General features: G+C 35.8%; 1 protein-coding gene across 4 annotated transcripts in view; it reads left to right on the top strand.

The window, feature by feature from the left end:
- Nucleotides 1-399: 399 nt before the first annotated feature.
- SLC38A11 (solute carrier family 38 member 11) overlaps nucleotides 400-21104 on the top strand; it is a 56565-nt gene continuing 35860 nt past the window's right edge. For 2 of the 4 annotated variants that reach the window (XM_043894896.1, XM_043894897.1), the window contains exons 1-7: nucleotides 409-675; nucleotides 1318-1435; nucleotides 3584-3658; nucleotides 9460-9594; nucleotides 10571-10636; nucleotides 11850-11956; nucleotides 14110-14189. In XM_043894896.1, coding sequence (XP_043750831.1) covers nucleotides 637-675; nucleotides 1318-1435; nucleotides 3584-3658; nucleotides 9460-9594; nucleotides 10571-10636; nucleotides 11850-11956; nucleotides 14110-14189 — 620 coding nt within the window. In that variant the 5' untranslated portion in view covers nucleotides 409-636. Of the gene's footprint in view, nucleotides 676-1317; nucleotides 1436-3583; nucleotides 3659-8183; nucleotides 8277-9459; nucleotides 9595-10570; nucleotides 10637-11849; nucleotides 11957-14109; nucleotides 14190-21104 lie in introns of those variants that run through there. The other 2 variants (XM_043894898.1, XM_043894899.1) reach the window with 2 other exon arrangements.

A 21104-nucleotide genomic window follows, 5' to 3' on the forward strand; every position in this document is an offset into this window, starting at 1 on the left:
AAGTCATCCAGCAACATCTGACAAAAGCATGCCTAGTAAACAAGTTTGCTAAAACTTTAGAAAAGTTTTTTATTTTCCATTTAAAACTCAGCTTTTCATGGGTCATCTCTGACATAAAAGGAGTAGAAGGAGCAGGAGAAGGTGGCAATAGAAAACACACTCCATGGGAGCCAGGATAAATGCCTTCTTACCTGGGTATCAGATGCCAGCCAAGGAGCAGCTAATTTGGGAATGGACTAGAATGAGGCCATCTTAACTCTTTGTGCCATCTGGGCAGGTCAGCGTGGGCACAATAAACTGTACTTGGTAACTGGAAGTTGGGTGGGAGGGTTAAAAAAAAAAAAGAGGGAGGGGCGAAATAAGGGGAGAGAGGGCTGCCCTCTTTCAGAAACAACACCCTGTCGCATCTCCGCCTCAGCAGGAAGGTGCATTTGTCTGGGCAAACCCGGAGGGGAAAGCGCCTCGACTGCAGCGGCCAAGTGAGTCGGGGCGGCAGCCCGCGGGAGGTGGGGCGAATTGCTCCCGCAGAGCCTCAACCCGACTCTCCCGGCGCGCTGACGCCGGCCTCGGAGGCCGCGGAGGAGTCGAGGTCCCGCGCCCGCGAACCTTCCCCCTGCCCGAGACCCGGGTGCAGCCATGGGCTACCCGGGGCAGCGGCCCGTCATCCCGCCGCAGGTAAAACGAGCTGGGACAGGTTCTGAAGTTGCCTTCACCTGCAGGAGTTCGGCTGCCTTCACCTGGGGTCTTGATTTAGCACCAAGATTGAGGGCAGGAGGAGAAGGGCGCGGCAGAGGATGAGATGATTAGGTAACATCACCGACTCAATGGACATGAGTTTGAGCAAACTCCGGGAGCTAGTGGAGGGCAGGGAAGCCCGGCGGGCTGCTGTCCATGGGATGGCAGAGTCAGACACGACAGCGACTGAACAACAAGGTTCTCAGGAGAAAAAAAATTTGTCTTGATCTTCTTTTTTTTTGTCAAGCGCTTTTCAATATAACCCCTTTCATTTCACACACACACACACACAAAATCACATCATTTGCTTCCTGGGAGATCCTGTACCCTAGGAGTTCATGCAACAGTCCACGAACTTGGCACAGCTGTAATCAGCACAGTTTAGGAGAGAGTGTGTTCACAAGCTCTGAATTACTAGATATTACTGTTACTTTTTATTATTATCTTCATCTTCTTATCGTTATTGACATTATTTATTATTACTAATATCGTGTTAGTCTCCTACATTGCGTATTTATCTTAAAATTTTCAAAATTTTTGATCTAAGTCTTTATTTAATCGCATTTTTATATACTGAAATAGAGCCATCGAGATGACAGAGAAACCCTGGTTTCTGAACATAAGCACAAAGGGAAAATTTGTCGTCAGTCTGCTGCCGTTTTTAATGTTGTCAACTCGATTATAGGGTCTGGTATAATAGGTAAGTGTTTGATTTTTTTTTTTTAATTTTTCAGTGAAAAGGCCAAATTGAAGACATTTATTATGTTGCTAGCATTCACAGATTATTTTTAAAGGAAAAAAAAATTAAATTATAAAGTTGGTAATTTTCTTTTCATAAAAGCCTCCCTGTTTTCCAGTGTGCACACCATCAGTCTCTTATACTAAAGATGGGGTGGTGATTCATACACTCTCTCTACATTTGAAAGTATCCTCCCTGTGTGGTAGATTAAGGTGAAGCTGCAGATGGAAGATAACTAAAAAAATTTTTTCATGGGCTGTATGTCAGTTGATAATGTTACCAAGTTTACTTTTTTCCCCGTTTCTGGAATGTCTACTGTTACTTGAATCATCTTTCTATAACCTTTTGGAGGTGTAAAACCTCCAGATATTTGGATATATTGCAGATACAAAAGTTTAATGTGAAAACATAGCAATCTTATGAAAAATCAAATCCATGTAATATTTCCTTACCATTTATATAGTATTAAAATTTAAAGTACAATCTTGTTGTGAGATATTTAACTGTAATCAATAAACAGAAATTGTTTTTAAATGGATTTTTAAAACAAAGGAGCCAAGTAATCAGAATTGAAACAGCAGCTCATATTTTCCCAGTCTGAAGCCAGGGGTAAATTTCTGGCAAAATTAAGTGTGTTGCATTATAATAATAAAGGCAGCTTTTTTTTTCAGTGCTTATTATTCTTTTTGTTATTTGAAAACATCCAATTTAAGGAAAAGCTGAGACAAATCAAAATCCTGCAGATGCTCGTTAAGACTATTACTTTTTCCCTGTAAAGTTTTGACCTCTTAGTCACAGTCATCTGGATTGAGTTACTTCTCTTAACTTTCTCAAATTGATGTGTTTCTTGATTTTACTTTCCATATATAGACAATTTTTTTCATATGGTAGATAAAATGTAGGAACTGACGCAAAGTAATAGCAAGTAGGGGCAAAGACTTGTTTGAAATTCTGTCTCCATGTGCCGTGGAGGTGTAGGCAGAATTCCAGAGTTAATTCCTAATATGAATACTTTAAGCTGATCCATGTCAGCAGTCTTGAAAAGTACCTCTTAATTAGGCTCAACAGATTTTTTAAAGGGGAAGGTTTTCAGGGAATAAAGCATTCTAGGTGGAAATAGTTTATGTACATTTTATTTTAAATGTTTCATTATACAAAATTAAAAATTGCCCATTCCCCCCCAAAAAAGTTCATAATAAATAATGTTATATACTCACTTCAGCTTTATAAAAAATACCTTTGCCTTCTTATTTTCCTCTCCTTTTCCTACAGAGTTGCCGATCTTGACCCCAGAGTTAGTCTTTCCTAGAATCTCATAACTTTTCTATTCTCTTTTTTTTTTTCCCTAAGATTTTTTTTTGGTGTGGACCATTTTTAAAGTTTTATTGAATTTGTTACAGTATTGCTTTTGTTTTATATTTTGGTGTTTTGGCTGGGAGGTATATGGAATCTTAGCTCCCTGACCAGGGATCAAACCCACACCCTCTGCATTGAAAGGTGAAGTCTTAACCACTGGACTGTTGGAGGAGTCCCCCAAACCTTCTATACTCATCATTGTCTCTGTTTTCCCAGCCAGCCTGTAAGGAGAGCTCTGGGTCACTACTCCCCACATATTCTAGGTCATGTGTCCCCGCACCCTGAAAGTGAAAGTCGCTCAGTCATGTCCAACTCTTTGCGACCCCATGGACTATACGGCCCATGGAATTCTCCAGGCCAGAATACAGGAGTGGGTAACCTTTCCCTTCTCCAGGGGATCTTCCCAACCCAGGGACTGAAGCCAGGTCTCCCACATTGCAGGCAGATTCTGGTAAAACCCTAAAGTGAACATTATTTGTGTGAACTGGCATCTGTTTTTTATTTGATGCTTTCTTATCATATTCTTCTACCTCATAAACTCACTCTATTGACATGTCCTTAACTTATACAACATTTGATCCTGAAATAAGTATTAATATGCTAACATTTAACTTTAGTATTTATATGCACTGTTTACAACTATCTCATATAAATATGTTAATATACTTAACCTATTTTATACGGTAATTGGGGAAAAATCTCTCTATTTGTATGTTTTATTAATGTGATGGGTGGCGCATATTTTTTTTCCAGGTTTGCCTTATTCAATGAAGCAAGCTGGCTTTCCTCTGGGAATATTGCTTTTATTCTGGGTTTCATATGTTACAGGTAAAAATTACTATATAATTGCTTATTCCTGCAACTTAATCATGCAATGATTGTTTTACACAAACACACAAATACACGTCCCCTGTAATTGAATTTCCTAACTAAAAAGTACATCAAGGAATCCTAAAGAATTTAGACATTTATGACTGAGGAGATTTACTTTTCTTGCTAATCCTCTGAACAGATTAGAAGAATGTTGTATATTACTAGGTCTAAATCCTTTTCATGTGCCGTTTTCACTTTTTGCCAGTAGTGGTAGGTGGAGGAGTCATTTTAAGACTGATTAAGGCTGAGACTGTACTCTGAAAATATAGATGTCAGGAATTCCTTTCCCACAAAAAATATGGACAGGTGCACATGAATGAACAACCTTTTCAAGCTCTGTTCATGCAGGTGACACCAAGAGCCCAGGTTCTCAGCCAGTGGGGGTCCCCACACCACCACCACCCCTGCCAGTCTTCAAGGGCAGCAGTAAGGCACTTCTGTATCCCTTTCGTCCTGCTTCCCACTTTGCATGTGATAAGTTCATTTACACCTACGTTTGGCCGCTTCCCCATCCAAGTACAGGCTTTACAACTAGTCATCTTATCTCACTGTTGTTCGCACCCCTGCCCTGTCGCCCCCCAGTACCCCTCATGACAAAGAGGCTTTCCTCTGCCTTGGGGTCTCTGTGACACATCCTCCCCACCTCTGCAGAGGTGGCTGCTGTGGGCTGCTCTGTGTGATCACCTTTTACCAGGTGATGCAAAATACCTCAGCGGTCCCCTTCTGCAGAGAGGCAACCTGGGCCTCAAGAGTGTCGCCTTCCTGTGAGGCTATCAATCGGAGCCATCATTTCCCCAAATGACTGCTGGAAACCCCGAAGCTGGCCTCCTTGCCTCCAGGAGGGACCCACGTGTGGTGCAGCTGGAGCTGCAGAGCGCCACCCCCGCAGGGCTGGGCTGCCTCCGGTGTGCACCTGGCTTATCTGTTCACTCTCCATCTCCTGAGAGTGCTGCCTCAAATCCCATGCCCTAGAGTCTCTGTGTTAGCTCTACTTCTGGAGACTCTAAGATGCCATTCCCTATAAAATCTCAGTCTTCCAAAACCAGCCTGTAACTCAGCCATCTTTCCTGAGGCTGAGGAATAAAGTGAAGATTGCTGCAGAACCTACACTCCCTTCCTCCCTGCTGTCTTCTCACTACCCCCAACCCCCCAAACCTAAGCTGCTTTTAGCTTCTACAGCTCTTAATTTGTAGCTTAAGTAATAGGAAATCTATAACTTGGTGCTTATTCAGAGTTGCTGGTATTTAATTTTTATTTTATTCAAGAGAACATTTAGCATACTAAAAAAATCCCATTCAAGGATTTACCCTTGTTTTTAATTTCCTGTTTCCCAGTCAATCAGTACGAACAAATAATTAATTTCCTCCCAAGCATAATAACCATGGCTTATTTAAATGCACTGTGAACATTTGCACACATTGTAAACCAGAAGGTAGAAAAAAAAATTAAATATATATCACCTAAAATCTCAACCAACACTTGAGAATGAATAGTTTCTTAAAGCAAAGTCACATTATACATACACAGATCATGATGTGAATGTTTTTCAACTGATGCTGTATGTAAACCTACAGCAGTGTCTATGAGCAGGTCTTTCCCAAGTCATATATTGTGAAATTACTAATCAGTGGAAATTAGTTAATCTTATTAATTTAGTTGCATGATGAAAATCCTTGCATAGTTTTGATAAATAAAGGATGACCATGCAGAAGCAAAAAAAAAAAATTGTAGACTATGATTCTTTTTTGTTTCTTAATTAGGATTTTAAGAGCAAAATCTACAAATAGGGTTATAATATTGAGTTGTTCTTTAAATTGACACTGCAATTATACAATTGTTTATCTCTACAATTATTCTTTTGTCTTTTTAAGGCCTTTGTCTTTTTAATGAGACATGTCCAGTTCAACAAGTGGTGTTTCTAAGTTCTGTTTTCATGTTTGTGAAATGTTGGGGAAGAAGAAAGAATTGTAAATATTTACAGAAAATGATTTTTAATTTGTTTTAAGGTTCTCATATTTGTTGATTAGAGAAAAATAATTTTTATTGTCTAAGCCTGTGTAACGATGTAAAAGAAAATTCACCTGTTGAGTAACACAGATTCGTTCATGGTTTATCTGTGATTTGCATATAATATATTTAAAGCGAGATCAAAATGTTATAGTGAAAGGAAATGTTATAATGATTGATATTTGAGATTCCTAAAACTTTTGATTTATTTATAGCCTATATTTTACATTTAAATAAAAGCATCTATTATTTACTAAATTCTTAGCAAATTGTTACTTTTAAGCAATACATTTTGAACTTTTGTAAAATTCAGCAGTCTCATTCCAAGCACACAGTTCTTCATCAAAACTTTACAGCATCTGTGAAATTGGTTACCTCCTATTACCAGTCCTCATTGATTCTCTTCCTTGGCCAGTAAGTTGCTGTTTAATTTTCCTGCCTTTAGCCTATATCTTTAACTTTCTGGTCTCTCCTTCGTATTACTGAAAGAGTTATCTTTATAAAACTTCAGCCTGATCTGTTATTTCCCAAGTCAAAACGTTCCAAGACTTTGTTATGACCGTAGAAAAAAAAATTCATTTAAATTCTTCCGTGGTTCAGCGCAGTCTGCACTTTTAGTCTCAACCCTTACTAATCTGACCTCTCTTTTCACCCTGTCATTGTCACCGCCTTGTGTGGGACTTGGATTTTAGCCATTCTGTATGATCCCATTACCCACATATAGACTATGCCTTCACACTGACTACCTATGGATAGTCCCCGTGCTTGACATTATTTTTTCTTCTTTACCTAGTAAAAGCCTGTTTATCCTCAGGACACTACTCAACTCTTATGTGAAGCTTTTCCTACTGTTAAACAAAGGATATAGGATGAATTACTATGTCATTGGTGCTTGTAGAATATTTTAAAATTTATTTATTAGGTCGCTTATCATATTAAATTTCTATCAGATATGTAGACATCTAGCAATCTTGCTTTGCTGATCATTGATTCATTCACTAGAGTTTTACTAACACTGCTGCCATTATAGCAATAAAGAACATTTTTCCTGCCAATGAAGCTTACAATGTAGTATGTTAGGCAGGAAAAAAAAGCATATAGTTGTGATACTTCATAAAAAAATACCATAATATAAATATGTACGTGACAATAAGGATTCTGGCATTTAACCTAGCCTCAAAGGAACAGGCATGTTTTGGGGAGGAAAAGACCCCTTCACTGACTGTTTTTGAAAAAATGTGAGTGAGCAAAGAAAATAGAAGGATGCTTTAAGCTGATGGAAATGTGGAAATACAAAAGAGAACGTGTAAGTCATTCTGTCTGCTTAAAGTATAGGGTTGATGTTGGTAAGAGGGAATATACAAAGTTAGAGAGGTTTGCAGAGGCATTTGTGAAGCCTCCCTTGTAATGATAATCATTACCATTTCCTGGTGACAAGCTAGATACTAAGCATGATGCAGCCACTATAGTTAATCTTTCTGACTCCATGAGGTAGGTGTGCATGTTCTACTTTTTATGAAGGTGGAAATTGAGACTTTGGCAGGTTAAAATGATTTGCCTATGGTCAGCAGTTACTGGCAACAGAGTTGAGATTTTGGTTAAATGCATGTATGGATTCTGGGGCTAGACTACCAGGGTCTGAGTCCTGTCTCTTCCTTATGAGCCCTGTGATGTTTAGCAGTTTGCTTAAGCTTCTGTGCCTCACTTTTCTCATCTGTCAAATGGAGGATTGTAATAGCATCTACATAGGGTTTTAGTGATGGTTAAACATGTCAATAAGTATAAAGCATTTAGGAAAAGGCTTACCCACAGAAAGTGTTGTTAAGTATTTGCTAGTGTTTTTGTGGTTATCATCATTACTGTCATTCTCATCAGATTCCAAATGCAATGCTTTTTCTCACATCACATGCAGCCTATAGAAAATAGAAAACTAAAAATAGCACAAGTTTTCCTTCTGTTAGCATCTGTAGCATGCCAGGCATTGTGGTAGGCATTTAAATACCATCACGTCATCCTCATAGACTTCAAGGTTAGGGTATTGCCTTACTTTTCAGATGAGACTCAGACTTGCATTCAAGATCCCACAGCTAGTAAATGTTTTTTTCTGAGAAAAATTATGAAAAAGTTAATTTTTATTCAAAATCATTAGAGGATTTTCCTGGAGGATTTTAAGCAGAAGACATGGTCGAATTTATGCTGTGGTCATATTTATCTGGCAAGAGAGAAAATGTCTGGAAAGTAGATAAGGAGAAGATGGTGAATGAGAGAACTATTAGGAGTGTTTGCAGTAATCCAGGCAAGAAGTAATAGAGGTGTAAACCCTTAAAGCAGGTTAGAGATTAGACATGAGGAGATACAGTTGAATAATCTATGATGCAGTAGTTAATGGATTTAGTGACCAAAGGAAAATAGAAGGTGGTGGATAATGAGAAATATAGTGTGACTCTCAAGTTTCTCTTGATACTGTTCACAGTTTGGAGAAATATGAATGCAGAAGCAGGCTCCAGGACAAATATATAAATTAGAATTTGGACACCTAAATCAAGATGCCTACAAGATCTTCAAGGTAAAATATTTACTAGACAGCTAGATACAGAAATCTGGAGTTTTAGGAAATTCCTGACTGGAGATACAAATTCAGGAGTTACTAACATCTGTGTGAAAATTGAAGTCATGGCCATGAATAAGATCACAGTAGGACATCTGGAAGAGTAAGGAAAAAATAACCCCAGAATCCAGGATTTGGAAGAGTTAAAGAAACTGGTGAAAAAACTAAGTATAAATGGCTCAAAAGGTAGAAGGAAATCCAAGAGAAACTGGTGTCAGAAAGGAAAATGCTACTGAAAAGGCAAATACAATTAATATTTAAGAGGTTTCAATTGGATTTATCAACTTGGAGCTCATTGATGAACTTGTTAAAAGAAATTTCAAAGACGTGAGAGAATCAAGGTGGAAATGATATTGTGATGATTTGTATTTTCTTCTTTGTACTCTAATACATTTCCGAATAACTTAAAAGACAAAAAAAATCACTTGTAATAGAAATATGAGCAACACTAAAAACTAAGAATCATACCTTTTGCATAGTTGTGTACCCAGTACTGCTGCAGTGTTGTTCTCTAGGTATTCAAAAAGCATTGAGTTAAATGAGAGAGAGAGAGTAACTTTTCAAATTTCAACTCTAAAATTGGAACTTAAATCTCTAAACAGTAAATTTCAAAAAAATTCTTAGAGTAGCCTGCTAACCATAATAACGATAAAGTAAAGATATTAATTGTACTCTGTTATGAAGCAAATTATCTGATTCTCCTCAATCTACTTTTTTCTGAATGTTTAACAACACATTTTATTCTGTCTTCACATGTTGAATGCCTGTGAAATATTGGATAATCTACCTTCTGTTGCTTGGACATTTGAGCCACATCCTATTAATAGTTGTTGCATTGGTTATGTTAGGAAAGTGAAATAGAAAACTGAAGCTTTAACTTTAGTCTGCATACCCTCTTCTGTCTAGTTCATTGCATGGATATGTTAAGTCTATTTGCATCTTGATTAAAAAATATGTAACTGGAAGCAGTACAGTTTCATGAAAGATAACGTTTTATGAAAATAAAGTAAGCCTTACCATGGTAATTTACTTTAGCACTGAACTCTTCTTTGAAGCTTGAATTTTTAAGTCAAAATATTTTTTAAAAAACCTTTATATTAAACCTAATCTGACATTTGTTTAATGGTTATTTTTGCCACAGATTTCTCCCTCATTTTATTGATAAAAGGAGCTGTGCTTTCTGGAACAGACACTTACCAGTCTTTGGTCAATAGAACTTTTGGCTTTCCAGGATATCTCTTACTCTCTGTTCTACAGTTTTTGTATCCTTTCATTGGTAAGGATGAATATGAACATGAATATTATAATTACTTTCATAAATGCACAACATTTCTGAATAAAATCATTTGAATAGTTGTTAGTCATTAAAGAATACAAATAGTTGAAATATTTTCCACACTGAGTGTTTAGCTATTTTTCCATTTTTTTCTGTTCCTTTTGGTCTGTTTTCTAAGTATTTCATTGAAATAAAGTGAGGGTGATTTTCACTGGATTAATGCTTGTGATTCCCTAGTTTGGTGAAGAATATTAGGTTGGCCAAAAAATTCATTTGGATTTTTCCATAAGCTATTATAGGAAAACCCAAACAAATGTTTTTGACCAACCCTATAGAATGATCTGGGAATAAAAGTAAATGAGAGAAATAATAGATTTCTTCTAAGCTAAAATTTTTTTTGAAAAGCTAAGGATTTGTGGAAGTCACGTCCAAGGCCAACATGCTACTTTAAGTTTGCACCCAATATTTCTAAAATAAGTAATGTGTTAACATTCACCAATGGCTAAATTGACTTCATTTTAAAAACTAATAACACAGAAGCTGGTGTTCAAGCCACAGGTTCCTTATGTCTCTACAGAAGGCTAAGAATATATTTCCCCCAAATACTACTTTTGAAGTCTTCACAATTTTCTATTATTTTTCCTCACTTTGAGCAATATGTGTGTTCCTAAAGAGTATTTGGACACTGAACTTTAATAACAGAACAAATCGCATTTTAAATGCCTACCAAAATTCACTGTTATTTAAAGATGTTCTGAAAAGAATAAAAGTGAAAATCTTTGTAATACAAATTGATATTCTCCCACAAATCTGCTGTCTAGTTATTTTTAAAGTCTTAATGTATTTGTAATCAAAATAAATATTTGAAAGTAAGCTTATGCCAATATTATAGAAGTAATAACTGATTACTTTCAAAATATTCAAGGTGAAATATATGATGACTTATTGGTGACTGTTGTTTTAATTATGCTTTTAGCCATGATAAGTTACAACATAATAACTGGAGATACTTTGAGCAAAGTTTTCCAAAGAATCCCTGGAGGTACGTCAATATATTTTATTATTATTATTAATTAATTATTTTATATAGTTATTCATAATTAATCATAATAATTTGAAAGTAAAGTATTTGCAAGTGGAGGAATTGGATGACTTCAGATATCCAGGGATATCTATGATCCAATCTGATTCTAAAGTATTAATCCACCTTTATGTATAGTTTAGTTCTAATTTAGCTATGTAAATATTATTATTTATGCTACATAAATGCTACATATCACCAACTCTCTGTATATCACTTTTCATGTACTATTTATGCTACAGCATTTCTTAAATAAGCAAGCTAACCTTTGTCCCCATTATTTGTATTACAATATAATTTAATGTAGTAAAACTAACCCTTTTTCATGTATAGTTTTATAAGTTTTGGCAAATTATACAGTCATACAACCCCAGCCATAATCAAAATATAGAGCAATTCTATTATCTCCCCAAATTTTCCTCATTCCCCTTTGTTGTCAAACTTTCCCTCATCTCCAGCGGTTGGGAACTACTGATCTGACTTCTTGTCCTGCTTTTCCTTTTCCCAGAATGCCAAAGAGAAGGCATCTTGTAGTAGCTAGCCTTTAGGGGTCTGGCCTCTTTCACTTAGTATATTAAATTTGTTTGGGGGTTTGTTAGTGATGTACTTTTTTTCTTCTCTTTTTTTTTTTGGCTGAGGAGTTTTCTGTTATATAGATATAAACAGTTCATCTGTCATTCAGTTGAGGGGCATTTGGGTTGTTTCCTGTTTGACTTGATTATGAAAAAGCCTCTGTGAACATTTTAACAGACCTTTTCAAAATTTGCCACAGCTCCACTCCCTGTTCATCCTTTCACCATATCATGGCTATTTGAGTAATTCAGAGATTGTGAGTCTTTTTGTTTTGAAAGTTCCTCTTCTAATCCACATAATCTCCAGTAGGAAATATACCCTTAAGGGACAAAGGAAGATATAAGCGGGAAACCTGATTTGGGGGCTACTAAAATAATGTGAATGCAAAATACTATAACATTATTTGAGTTATAAGTTAATCCTTGATGTTATTATTTCATAAAACCATGAATAAGTTTCATGGCTCTATGAAATTTATTCAAAATTGTCATTTATGTATCACTTTATAGTAATTGTCATTTTTATAATTAAATATTTGACTACTTGGGTCACTGGTGTTACTCATATCTATAAACACTATATAATCATTATTGTATTTCAGTTGATCCTGAAAACTTGCTTATTGGTCGCCATTTCATTATTGTGCTTTCCACGGTTGTCTTTACTCTGCCTTTGTCCTTGTATCGAGATATAGCGAAGCTTGGAAAGGTAATTTTTACATTTTAAATAGGCAAAGAGATGCACTACGTTACCTGCATTAACTTTGTAAAACTACTCCCTATATGACCAAATTCTTAATTACAGTATTCATCTTTAGTTTCTTTTAGTTTACTTATACTTGTATTAGAGTAAACTTTGTTTGATAGTTTATCTTATTTGAGAGAACTGATAATTAAATACTTGATGAATATGAAATGAATAGGTCCCTTTCTTTTTCCTTTTTTAAGGAAGATATTCTGATATCAGACAGAACACTCTAATTTTAGAAAATATAAAGAACTGTATTTAAACCAAGTCTATTTACTGAAAAAAAAATCATTTTTTTGTAGATAGTTTAGACAATTTAAAAGTAAATTAACTTTAATGAAGTAAGAATGAATCAGTTAATTTTTTGTTGTAAATTGGCTTTATAAATGGCTTAATTATTTTTTTTTAAATTACAATGTTCTGCCCATTTTTTATCCAGTGAATTTAAATATCAGTATATTGATTGATTAAGAATCTGGCCAATATTTATGATTCTTACTGCTAAGGAAAAATGGTGATTTATTTGTAATAAAACCAATCAAATAAGTATTCAACTCACCACATATGCTGTATACATTAGCCTTTATCTGGCTGTATTTTTCTCCCTCACTCTCATAAAATGTTTGTATTTTACCCAAAATGTTATTGGTGTTGCATCTACATTATGCCAAGCATTCTGAGGAAAACAAAATTTTTTTTAAAGAGTGAGTCATATATTTTTTCAATCTATTTTGAAAAATCTAACAGTTGATTAATTTACTTTTCACTGTGATGTTGGTGTGTATACACAGTGGTGAAGACCCTCCTTCCAGGCAGAGCTGAGAGTGGAGATGATATTCCAGTTTTCTGCCCATGCTGTCTTCTTTACATAACAGGGATCCAGAAATAAATAAAAATGTATTAAAAGAGACTTTTTTGGTGAATTATCTGAAATATATGAACTATTTCCCATTTCTCATGTTCAGTATAGACATAAATGCTTTCTTCTGAGAGCAAAAGGCAAGGCATTTATGAGAAGAAAGCTAATATTCTATCATATTGATAACGCTTGAACATTTTGTCCCGAAATGTCCCTTGCAAATGTCATACTGAAGTATCTAAATAGATCTCCCAATGCAAAGCAAAGTAGTTAGGAACACTCATCTGGAGTCAGGCTGCGTATTTGAATCCCCTCCGGCCACTTTCTTGCTGTGTGACCTTGGGATTTTTTTCTTAATATCTCAGTGGATCAGAGGACTCGTAATAAAACCTGCTCTAGTTTAAAACTAACAACCCAAGAAATAAGATTAATGACAATCAAATGAAATTAAGCAATTTTATATTTTTCTTATCAGATAAAAATCCTAAAATGTGTTTATTCATTATAAAAAAATGAGTAAAAACATAAATTTAATGTAATGAGCGAACAGAACACATACACACACAGGCCGGTTTATATTTTAACCTGTTGAAATAGTAACAGAAGAGAGAGAAAGTAGCAAAGAAGACTCTGGAAGCACAGCTGCTGCTTCTCAGTCATGTCCAGCTCTTTGCAGCCCACCAGGCTCCTCTGTCCATGGGATTTTCCCGACAAGAATACTGGTATGAGTTGGACCCATGTCTCCTGAGTCTCCTGCATTGCAAGTGAATTCTTTACCACTGAGCCGCTGGGACAGACCAAAGGGCGAAACTCCATAGGAAAAAATGGACTAATAGAGCTGGAAAGCAGAAAGGAAGAAGCAGATGCATCCCAAAATGTGTGTGAGTGGGTGGGTGTGGGGGGATGGTGTGTAGGAAGGGCCAGTGTAAGATAACGACAGTAGCAAGAAAGCGATTATAGATCGAAAAAAAGCACAAGTCAGCACTAAAAACCTGACAAAAAGTGAAAACGTAACTTCACTTTATGAAACAGTCTTATTTGGTACTTGTTCTATTTGTGGGAAAAAAAAGAGTATGATCTGATAAAAATTTACATGCCTGAGATTATCAACAACAATTGGTAAGAATAAACTACTAGAGAATTGTATTCTAAAGGCTACATAAATTTAGTCAAGTGAAAAGTAAGTCACCTAATATTTTCAATTAAATTGTCTCTATTCTAAACTGATGCTATATCTTTACATTTTCTTTTGCAGATCTCTCTTATTTCTACAGTTTTAACAACTCTGATTCTTGGAATTGTAGTGGCAAGGGTAGTTTCACTGGGTCCACACATGTAAGTTTCTTTGCTTTTTTGGTTGATATTTGATTTATACCCATCATTTAGGCTTTCAGATGATATATTATAAATGCAGAAATACAAAGTTATGATAGTACCAGAAGTATCGTTTAACTTTAGTATTTGATGAAATGCAAGAACAATTACATTAAAGTAGACCTACATTTTCCCTTGGACCCTTCATGACTGATGAGATTAAACCATGTTTACTTATTTTAATAACCTGCTCAAAAAATTAAAATAAGGAAGGGATTTTGAATAGTGAGAAATAGGAACAAGGTAGTGCAGTGGTAGATAGCAGAAGGAGAGGGTGATAAAGGGTAGAAATTTCTGTGTCTATCCCAGAGTTGAATCTGTTCTTAACAAAATTTTCACCAGTCTAGGCTGAAATGAGAATGATAAAGTATATAGTGGATGTTTTCTCTATTAAATGAAATATAGTCTCCTTGAAAATCACTTTTTTCTCTGTTCAGATTGTGTTCTTTTCTTGTATTAAAATGCTTTATCATTTGTGAACTGATAGTGATACTTGGTAGTAATATTTGTTTTTTATATTATTTGGCCAAATAAAATGTTAGAAACTTGGCATTGGTCCTCCAAATTTTAAAAATGTTACTTATCAGTAAAATTTGAAGTATAAGTTCTACTGATCTAAACCACACAGTTTTTATGCTTTGATTATAGAATAGATTTATCAGATGAACTGGATAATTTATGTCTGTTGTCCCAAGAGAATGCAAGAATGAAACTAGCTTTAAATTGGCCTTAAACACAAAATTGGGTTCCCACAATGCACAATAAATATTTGTTGAATAAATTAGTAAATAATACATTGTGGAGTTGCTGTGATACCTTAAATATTTTCTTTATCCTAAATAAGACAAAATTAATTTAAGACATAATGTCTAACACAGTACAAGGAACATGCTGGGTCTTCAATTAATGTTACCTATTAAGAAAAAAAACCTGGTGAATAGCTATAATTGATAATGCCACCCTCAAGGTAACATTTTTTTCCTACTGATCATTGTTCTGCAAAATCTCTTCATTTTCCACTATATATGCTTATGTCAGGCTTCTTAATTTACCAGGAAAATATCAAAAATTATGCCTTAAATTTATTTGAAAAAAGTATGAAATATCTGAACTAACTTTATTTCATATGGTCTTTACAAAAAGCAATTATTTTTTAAGGATTTCAATAAAAGGGAAGAGTACAAATATTTCTATAATATTTATATTAATCTTCTCTTCAAATAACTTAGTCCCAGGTTATAGTTGTATTAGTCACTTTGGGCTGCTAGAACAAAATACTATAGACTGGGTAACTTGAATAGCAGATATTTATTGCCCCCTACTTCTGGAGACTGGCAGCTTGTTGGGTTCTTCCTGACTTGCAGACGCCTGCGTCCCTGCTGTGTCCTCAGTGGCAGACCATGAGAGAGACAGCAAGCTCTCTGGTGTCTCCTCTTATAAAGGCACTAATTCTAAACCTAATTATCTCCCTAAGTCCCTCATCTTCAGACACCATTGCACTGGAGATTAGCGCTTCAGCATACGATTTTGTGGGGGACACAATTCAGTCCATAGCAATAGTGTTTTTGAAATGTACCTGGTTCACTTCAATGTGGCCACATATTCTTTCATCTAATAAGCACTTGTTGAGTGCCTATTGCTTCTGTTTTGCTGTGCCGTGCCTACTGCATATTGCTCATGATCAACTATGGAGAAGGGATTTATTTTAAAAAGAAGAAATGACAGTGCAGTATTAGGAGTGAAAAATGGAAGCATGAATGAGGGGCAGTGGCAGTGCTGGAGAGTCCTTAATAGTCCGAATTAAGGAAGGCTTCCTAGAGAAAGAAAAATATGATCTGGGAGTTTTGAAAGAGGAATCTGAATTTTCCAGATAGGTAAGAGTATAAAAGGAATTACAGGCCTTGGAAATGTAAGCATAAAGGCACAAAAGCACATATTAAATTCTACTAGATACACTTAGCATCTATTATTTGTGGTTGCGGCTGTTTAGTCACTAAGTTGTATCCAACTCTTTTGCAACCCCATGCACTGTAGCCTGCCAAGATCCCCCGTCCATGGGATTTCCCAGGCAAGGATACTGGAGTGGGCTGTCATCTCCTCCTCCAGGGGATCTTCCCAGCCCAGGGATCAAACCCACATCTTATGCTTTGCTGGCAGTTTCCTGCATTTCAGGCTGATTTGATACCAACTGAGCCACCAGGGAAGCCCATAACATCTATTATATTGGTACTGTACTGTGGTCTGGTTTTCAAAAGCTGAATTCAGAGCCGTAAAAGGCTAATAGCAATATCAAACAAAATACAATAATAATTTTTGGTCAAAATGTTAAATTGTATGAGACAGCTATTTTATTTGAAGCTTTTATCATGAAAAGGAATTCTAGAGAATAAATCAAGTTATAATAAAAGGTGTTCTAGATTTGATAAATAGAGTACTACAGGGCAATATTGAAGGGGAAAAAAACAAGTAGCTAAAAGGTGGAAGTAAATAAATATCATTAGTTGAGCCCCAGCAGAACATTTTAAAACAGTGATGTTCAACTCTGCTTCATATTAGACTTACTTGAGTAGCTTTAAAAAATGCTGATGCCAGACCCCCACTTGCAGAGATTCTGAAGAAATTGATGTAGGGGCCATGCAATTGGGTTTATTCCTTAATGATTGTGAGCCTGTGAACGAAGATCTAGAGCTTCTTGAGTTGAAGAGATGAAAATCACGACTACACATTTAAACTGACACATTTCTAAAAATAGACCAGAGATTTTGTGTTATTTATCTTAGTAACTGTTGTGTCATTATTTTTCATGATTCATCCTTCACTTTTTTTTTTTTTTTTTTCATTTTCTTCTGCATACACAATGTGTGAGATACTGTTGTGAACACAAAGAGAAAATCTCTCTGCTCTGAGGGACTCACAGTTTAGTGGGAGGAATAAGATGAAATAACTGTCATGTGTGCATTGTATCTTGATAGAAAGGAAGGAGGAAGAAGAAGCCACTTCCTGGTGGCACTAAATGAATTGATTTTTTTATGGCCAAAGAGCTATTTATTTCTGTTGTAAACAATATGTGACCTGTATGTTTTAACCTTCCTCTAATGTTAATATCATATTTTATCCGAGTCTTTGAAATTTTCCTAATAACAGGGATTATTTACTTAACTAATCCAATATCTGGATGTTAAAGAAGTGTGTTTTTAATACTGTGCTGCCTTTTATTTCTGTTTAAATACTACTGCAAACAATTTCTGTTTATCCAGATTTATGGTCAGGCTAATCAAATCCTGTGTTCAGGGGCTGGCGTAGTAGCTAGTCAGGCAGGCTTCTTTCTGAAAATGTGACCGCCTAGAATGCCTATAATCCATAAAACATGAGAAATTCAATACTCTATGTGTGTTTTTCCTCATTTTTGTTCAGATGAATGATCAGAAATGCTGTACTTTTTCATAGGGCTTTTAAAGTGGTATTTGAAAAAGATCTTTAAACCTGCTATCAGAAAAAGAGGAAGGTCTGCAGTGGCTAGTGCTATTGACCTTGTTACTATGGAAACACCTTTTTAGTGGTCGTGTTTTAAAAATAAAACACACAATTCAATTTCCTTTCTCATAACTCATAGGGCCATAAATTCTGCTTTTTGATATGATTTCAAATATCTCACAGTCCAACGGCTTTCGGTTCTTTTTGGAAATAATGTTCAGTTTTATTGTATTTTCTAACCTTTTGCTTTCTAAAAACTGAGGTGCCAAGGCAATTTAATTGCTTTCCAGAAAGTGTGCTAGTATCAAAATGCAATAACACAGTTTTCCTATTTTTTTTCCCAAACTACAATCAGAAGCATTATCACTGTGAAAACCTTCATTCTGTGCTTCACTAATATTCAGTTCTTTACATTCAGGATGGAAGTAATAGTATGCAGGCCAAATATCTATTTTCTCTTCATAAAACATCTGTTTTACAACAGTTTAATCAATAGTGCAGTGTTCCAAACATAATTTCCTACAAATATATCTGCACTTTTAATAGGTATTTATACATATAAAATATGTGTTTTCCAAGGATCTCAATACACTTTAGTTTTGTTAACCCCTTATTCATTCTAACCCTGAAATTCCACAATTAAAGCTACATAAAAAGAGGAATTACAGGGGGGATTAAAGAAGGATCAGAAAAAAATCATAAAGACAGAAGAGTATCACGTATTTGAAAAGGAAATGATTTGTTCTGGCAAATACCACTGATATTTTTTGATGATGCATAAATTATTGCCTTTTTCATTGCAAATGAAAAACCATAGAACTGGTTGAAGCAAAAGAGAACTTATCCCTTCACACAGCTATAAAGTTCAACACTGTTTCTATTATTAGATTTTGTTGTATTTAGGAGCTCAATCAATAGAATCACAGTTTTTCTTTTTTCATCTTTTGGCTTTGTTTCCAACTTTAGCTCTAGTTTCTGAAGAAGTTTCCCTCCTTGTGACAAGATGGCAATGGCAGTCATAGCCTACATCTATTTAAGTCCAACCCCATAAAAAGAAAAGGAGCTTTCTCTCTCTCTTTTTTTTTAACCTCAAACCTCACTTCAAGTATTAGTGTGAATTGGTTCTAATGAGAACCCATGATGATCATGCCCTGTGTTGAGTTGCTAATGTTTATGTTACGTATTTACCCTTGAAACTAAGGCTAGGATCAGCTCAACTAAAGCACATAGGCTATGGGTAGAAGAAAAGGTACCCCAAAGGAATTACAGGCATTGATGCCAGGAGAAGAGTAGTCTTGGGACTTCTCTGGTGGTCCAATGGTTAAAAATCTGTGGTGATCCCTGGCTGGGGAATTAAGATCCCCCATGCTGCAGAGCAACTAAGCTCATGCACCATAACTAGAGAGTCCATGCCGAAATGAAAGATCCCACATGCCACAACTAAGACTCAAGGCAGCCAGATAAAGAAATAAGTACTTTTCTTAAGAAAGAGTAGCCTTTGCATAGTGCAAACTATAGATGTTCAATTAAAGTGGTAGGAGGTTATTGGTAGGAGTTTCAATCAAATGATATAAGTGGAAGCTAACTTAGAGAAAATTAAGATATAAGTTAATTTGTCAAAAAACAAAACCTTTTGTCTTTTAAGAACATCAATGTATGAAAATCTGCTGACAAATGAGTGGCTTCAGTTATTACAAAGTCTGAAAAATATCTTTTTACCATAGCAGATTTTGAACATGTTATAGACCAAGCCAAAAGATGGAGCCAGAGTTCCCCAGGAGATCTTGAAAAGTTGGAACTCATATTATAAAGTGATCCTTGGAGAAGATGGAAGTAATGGGATAATAAAAATGATCTTGGGACAATAAAAATTTCATACAAAAACACTTTCTGGCCAAGAAAATTTTCCTAAGGCTACTTCCATACTAGCCAAATGTGCTCACTTATTTGTTAAAATACCATTTGACTCCAGGTTCAGGAGCACTAGTGTTAAGTGTTCTCAGACTAAATGCCAACATGAAGCAACAAATAGAACCATCATTTGACTTGAGTCTGCATGAAAATAGGAAAAAAGACAGCTGCAAGGCTATCTGTTCTCAAAGATGAGTCTAGTCCCTGTCACAGTGGAACTGGAGGAGCAGCCTAGTCTGGTCAATATGAAGAACTCATTCTATTCGCTATCAATTGTTTTTTATAAATGGCTGCCTTAGTGAAGTTTGTCCCCTGTGTGTTATTTCCAGTTAGAACCCAGACTGGTCTCTGGTATAGATCAACAACCAAAGAGCAAAAAAAGAATAGCCTGTTCTCTCACTTAATAAACATTTATTAAATATCATAACTGATACCAGTCACTCTTCTAGGTATTGAGGCTACAAAGATGAGAAAGCACTGTCTCTGACCCCAGATATTTATAGTTTGTGGATGGAGAGAACAGACATTTAATCTCAATACAATATTTAATAGAATTATTACACAGTGCAATGGAAACAGGAAGAGCCCAAGCTGGGCAGGCAGAAAATATGTCAAGATAAGGCAGCATGTTATCATCTGCCTTTAAAACAATTACTTGGGTCAAAGAAGGAGAGGAGGGAGGGGTAGGGAGCTAATGCTGGCAGAAGTGAGTGCGGCCCAGAGGTGTGATGTATATAGTCACCTAAAGTTTTTTAAGATTTATTTATTTTTAATCGGAGCATAATTGTTTTACAGTGTTCTGTTGGCTTCTGCCATGCAGCAACATGAATCATCCATAGGTACACATATGTTCCTTCCCTCAGGAACCTCCCCCCATCTCCCACTCCTCTAGGTTTGTGACCTAAAGTTCTAATATTGGGAGGTACATTGGAAGGACACTGCCATTGGTTAGGGGAGCAGTCATATAAAATAAAGTTGCCCCTCTTGAGAATTTTCTCAAAAATTCTATCTTTATTTTATGTTTTTCCTGAGATATGTATTTTATCATAGGTTTAACAATGGTCATGTCTCCATATCATCTCTTTTGAAAAACTACCAAGTGTGGTACTTTCCCAATCTACTGACCTCTGTTCTCCCATCCCCAGCCACTGTACAGCTTCTGTATTTGGTGATTCTGAAAGTCTGGCTAGAGTGTACAAAGAAATGATCATAGAGACCAACATGGAAGGAAAGGTTTACATGTAGTGCTGAGAAGGTAGGATTTGTTCTTTACTGATGCGGCAGTTAAAGTTCTTTAGCAGGGCAGTAACCAGAGCAAGTCTCCATGTTGAACTTCTCTTGCAGCAGAAGTGAGGATAGATGCGGGTATAAAGACCTGAAAGGAGGCTATCTATAGCAAAGGCATTCAGGCCAAAGGCATCTGGATCAGTATGAGACAAGGCTGATAGAAAAGAGGAGGAAAAAGAGGAGGGTATTGCCAAGGTTTTCAAT

Source organism: Cervus elaphus, chromosome 33, assembly GCF_910594005.1.
Source record: "Cervus elaphus chromosome 33, mCerEla1.1, whole genome shotgun sequence".
NCBI lineage: Eukaryota > Metazoa > Chordata > Mammalia > Artiodactyla > Cervidae > Cervus > Cervus elaphus.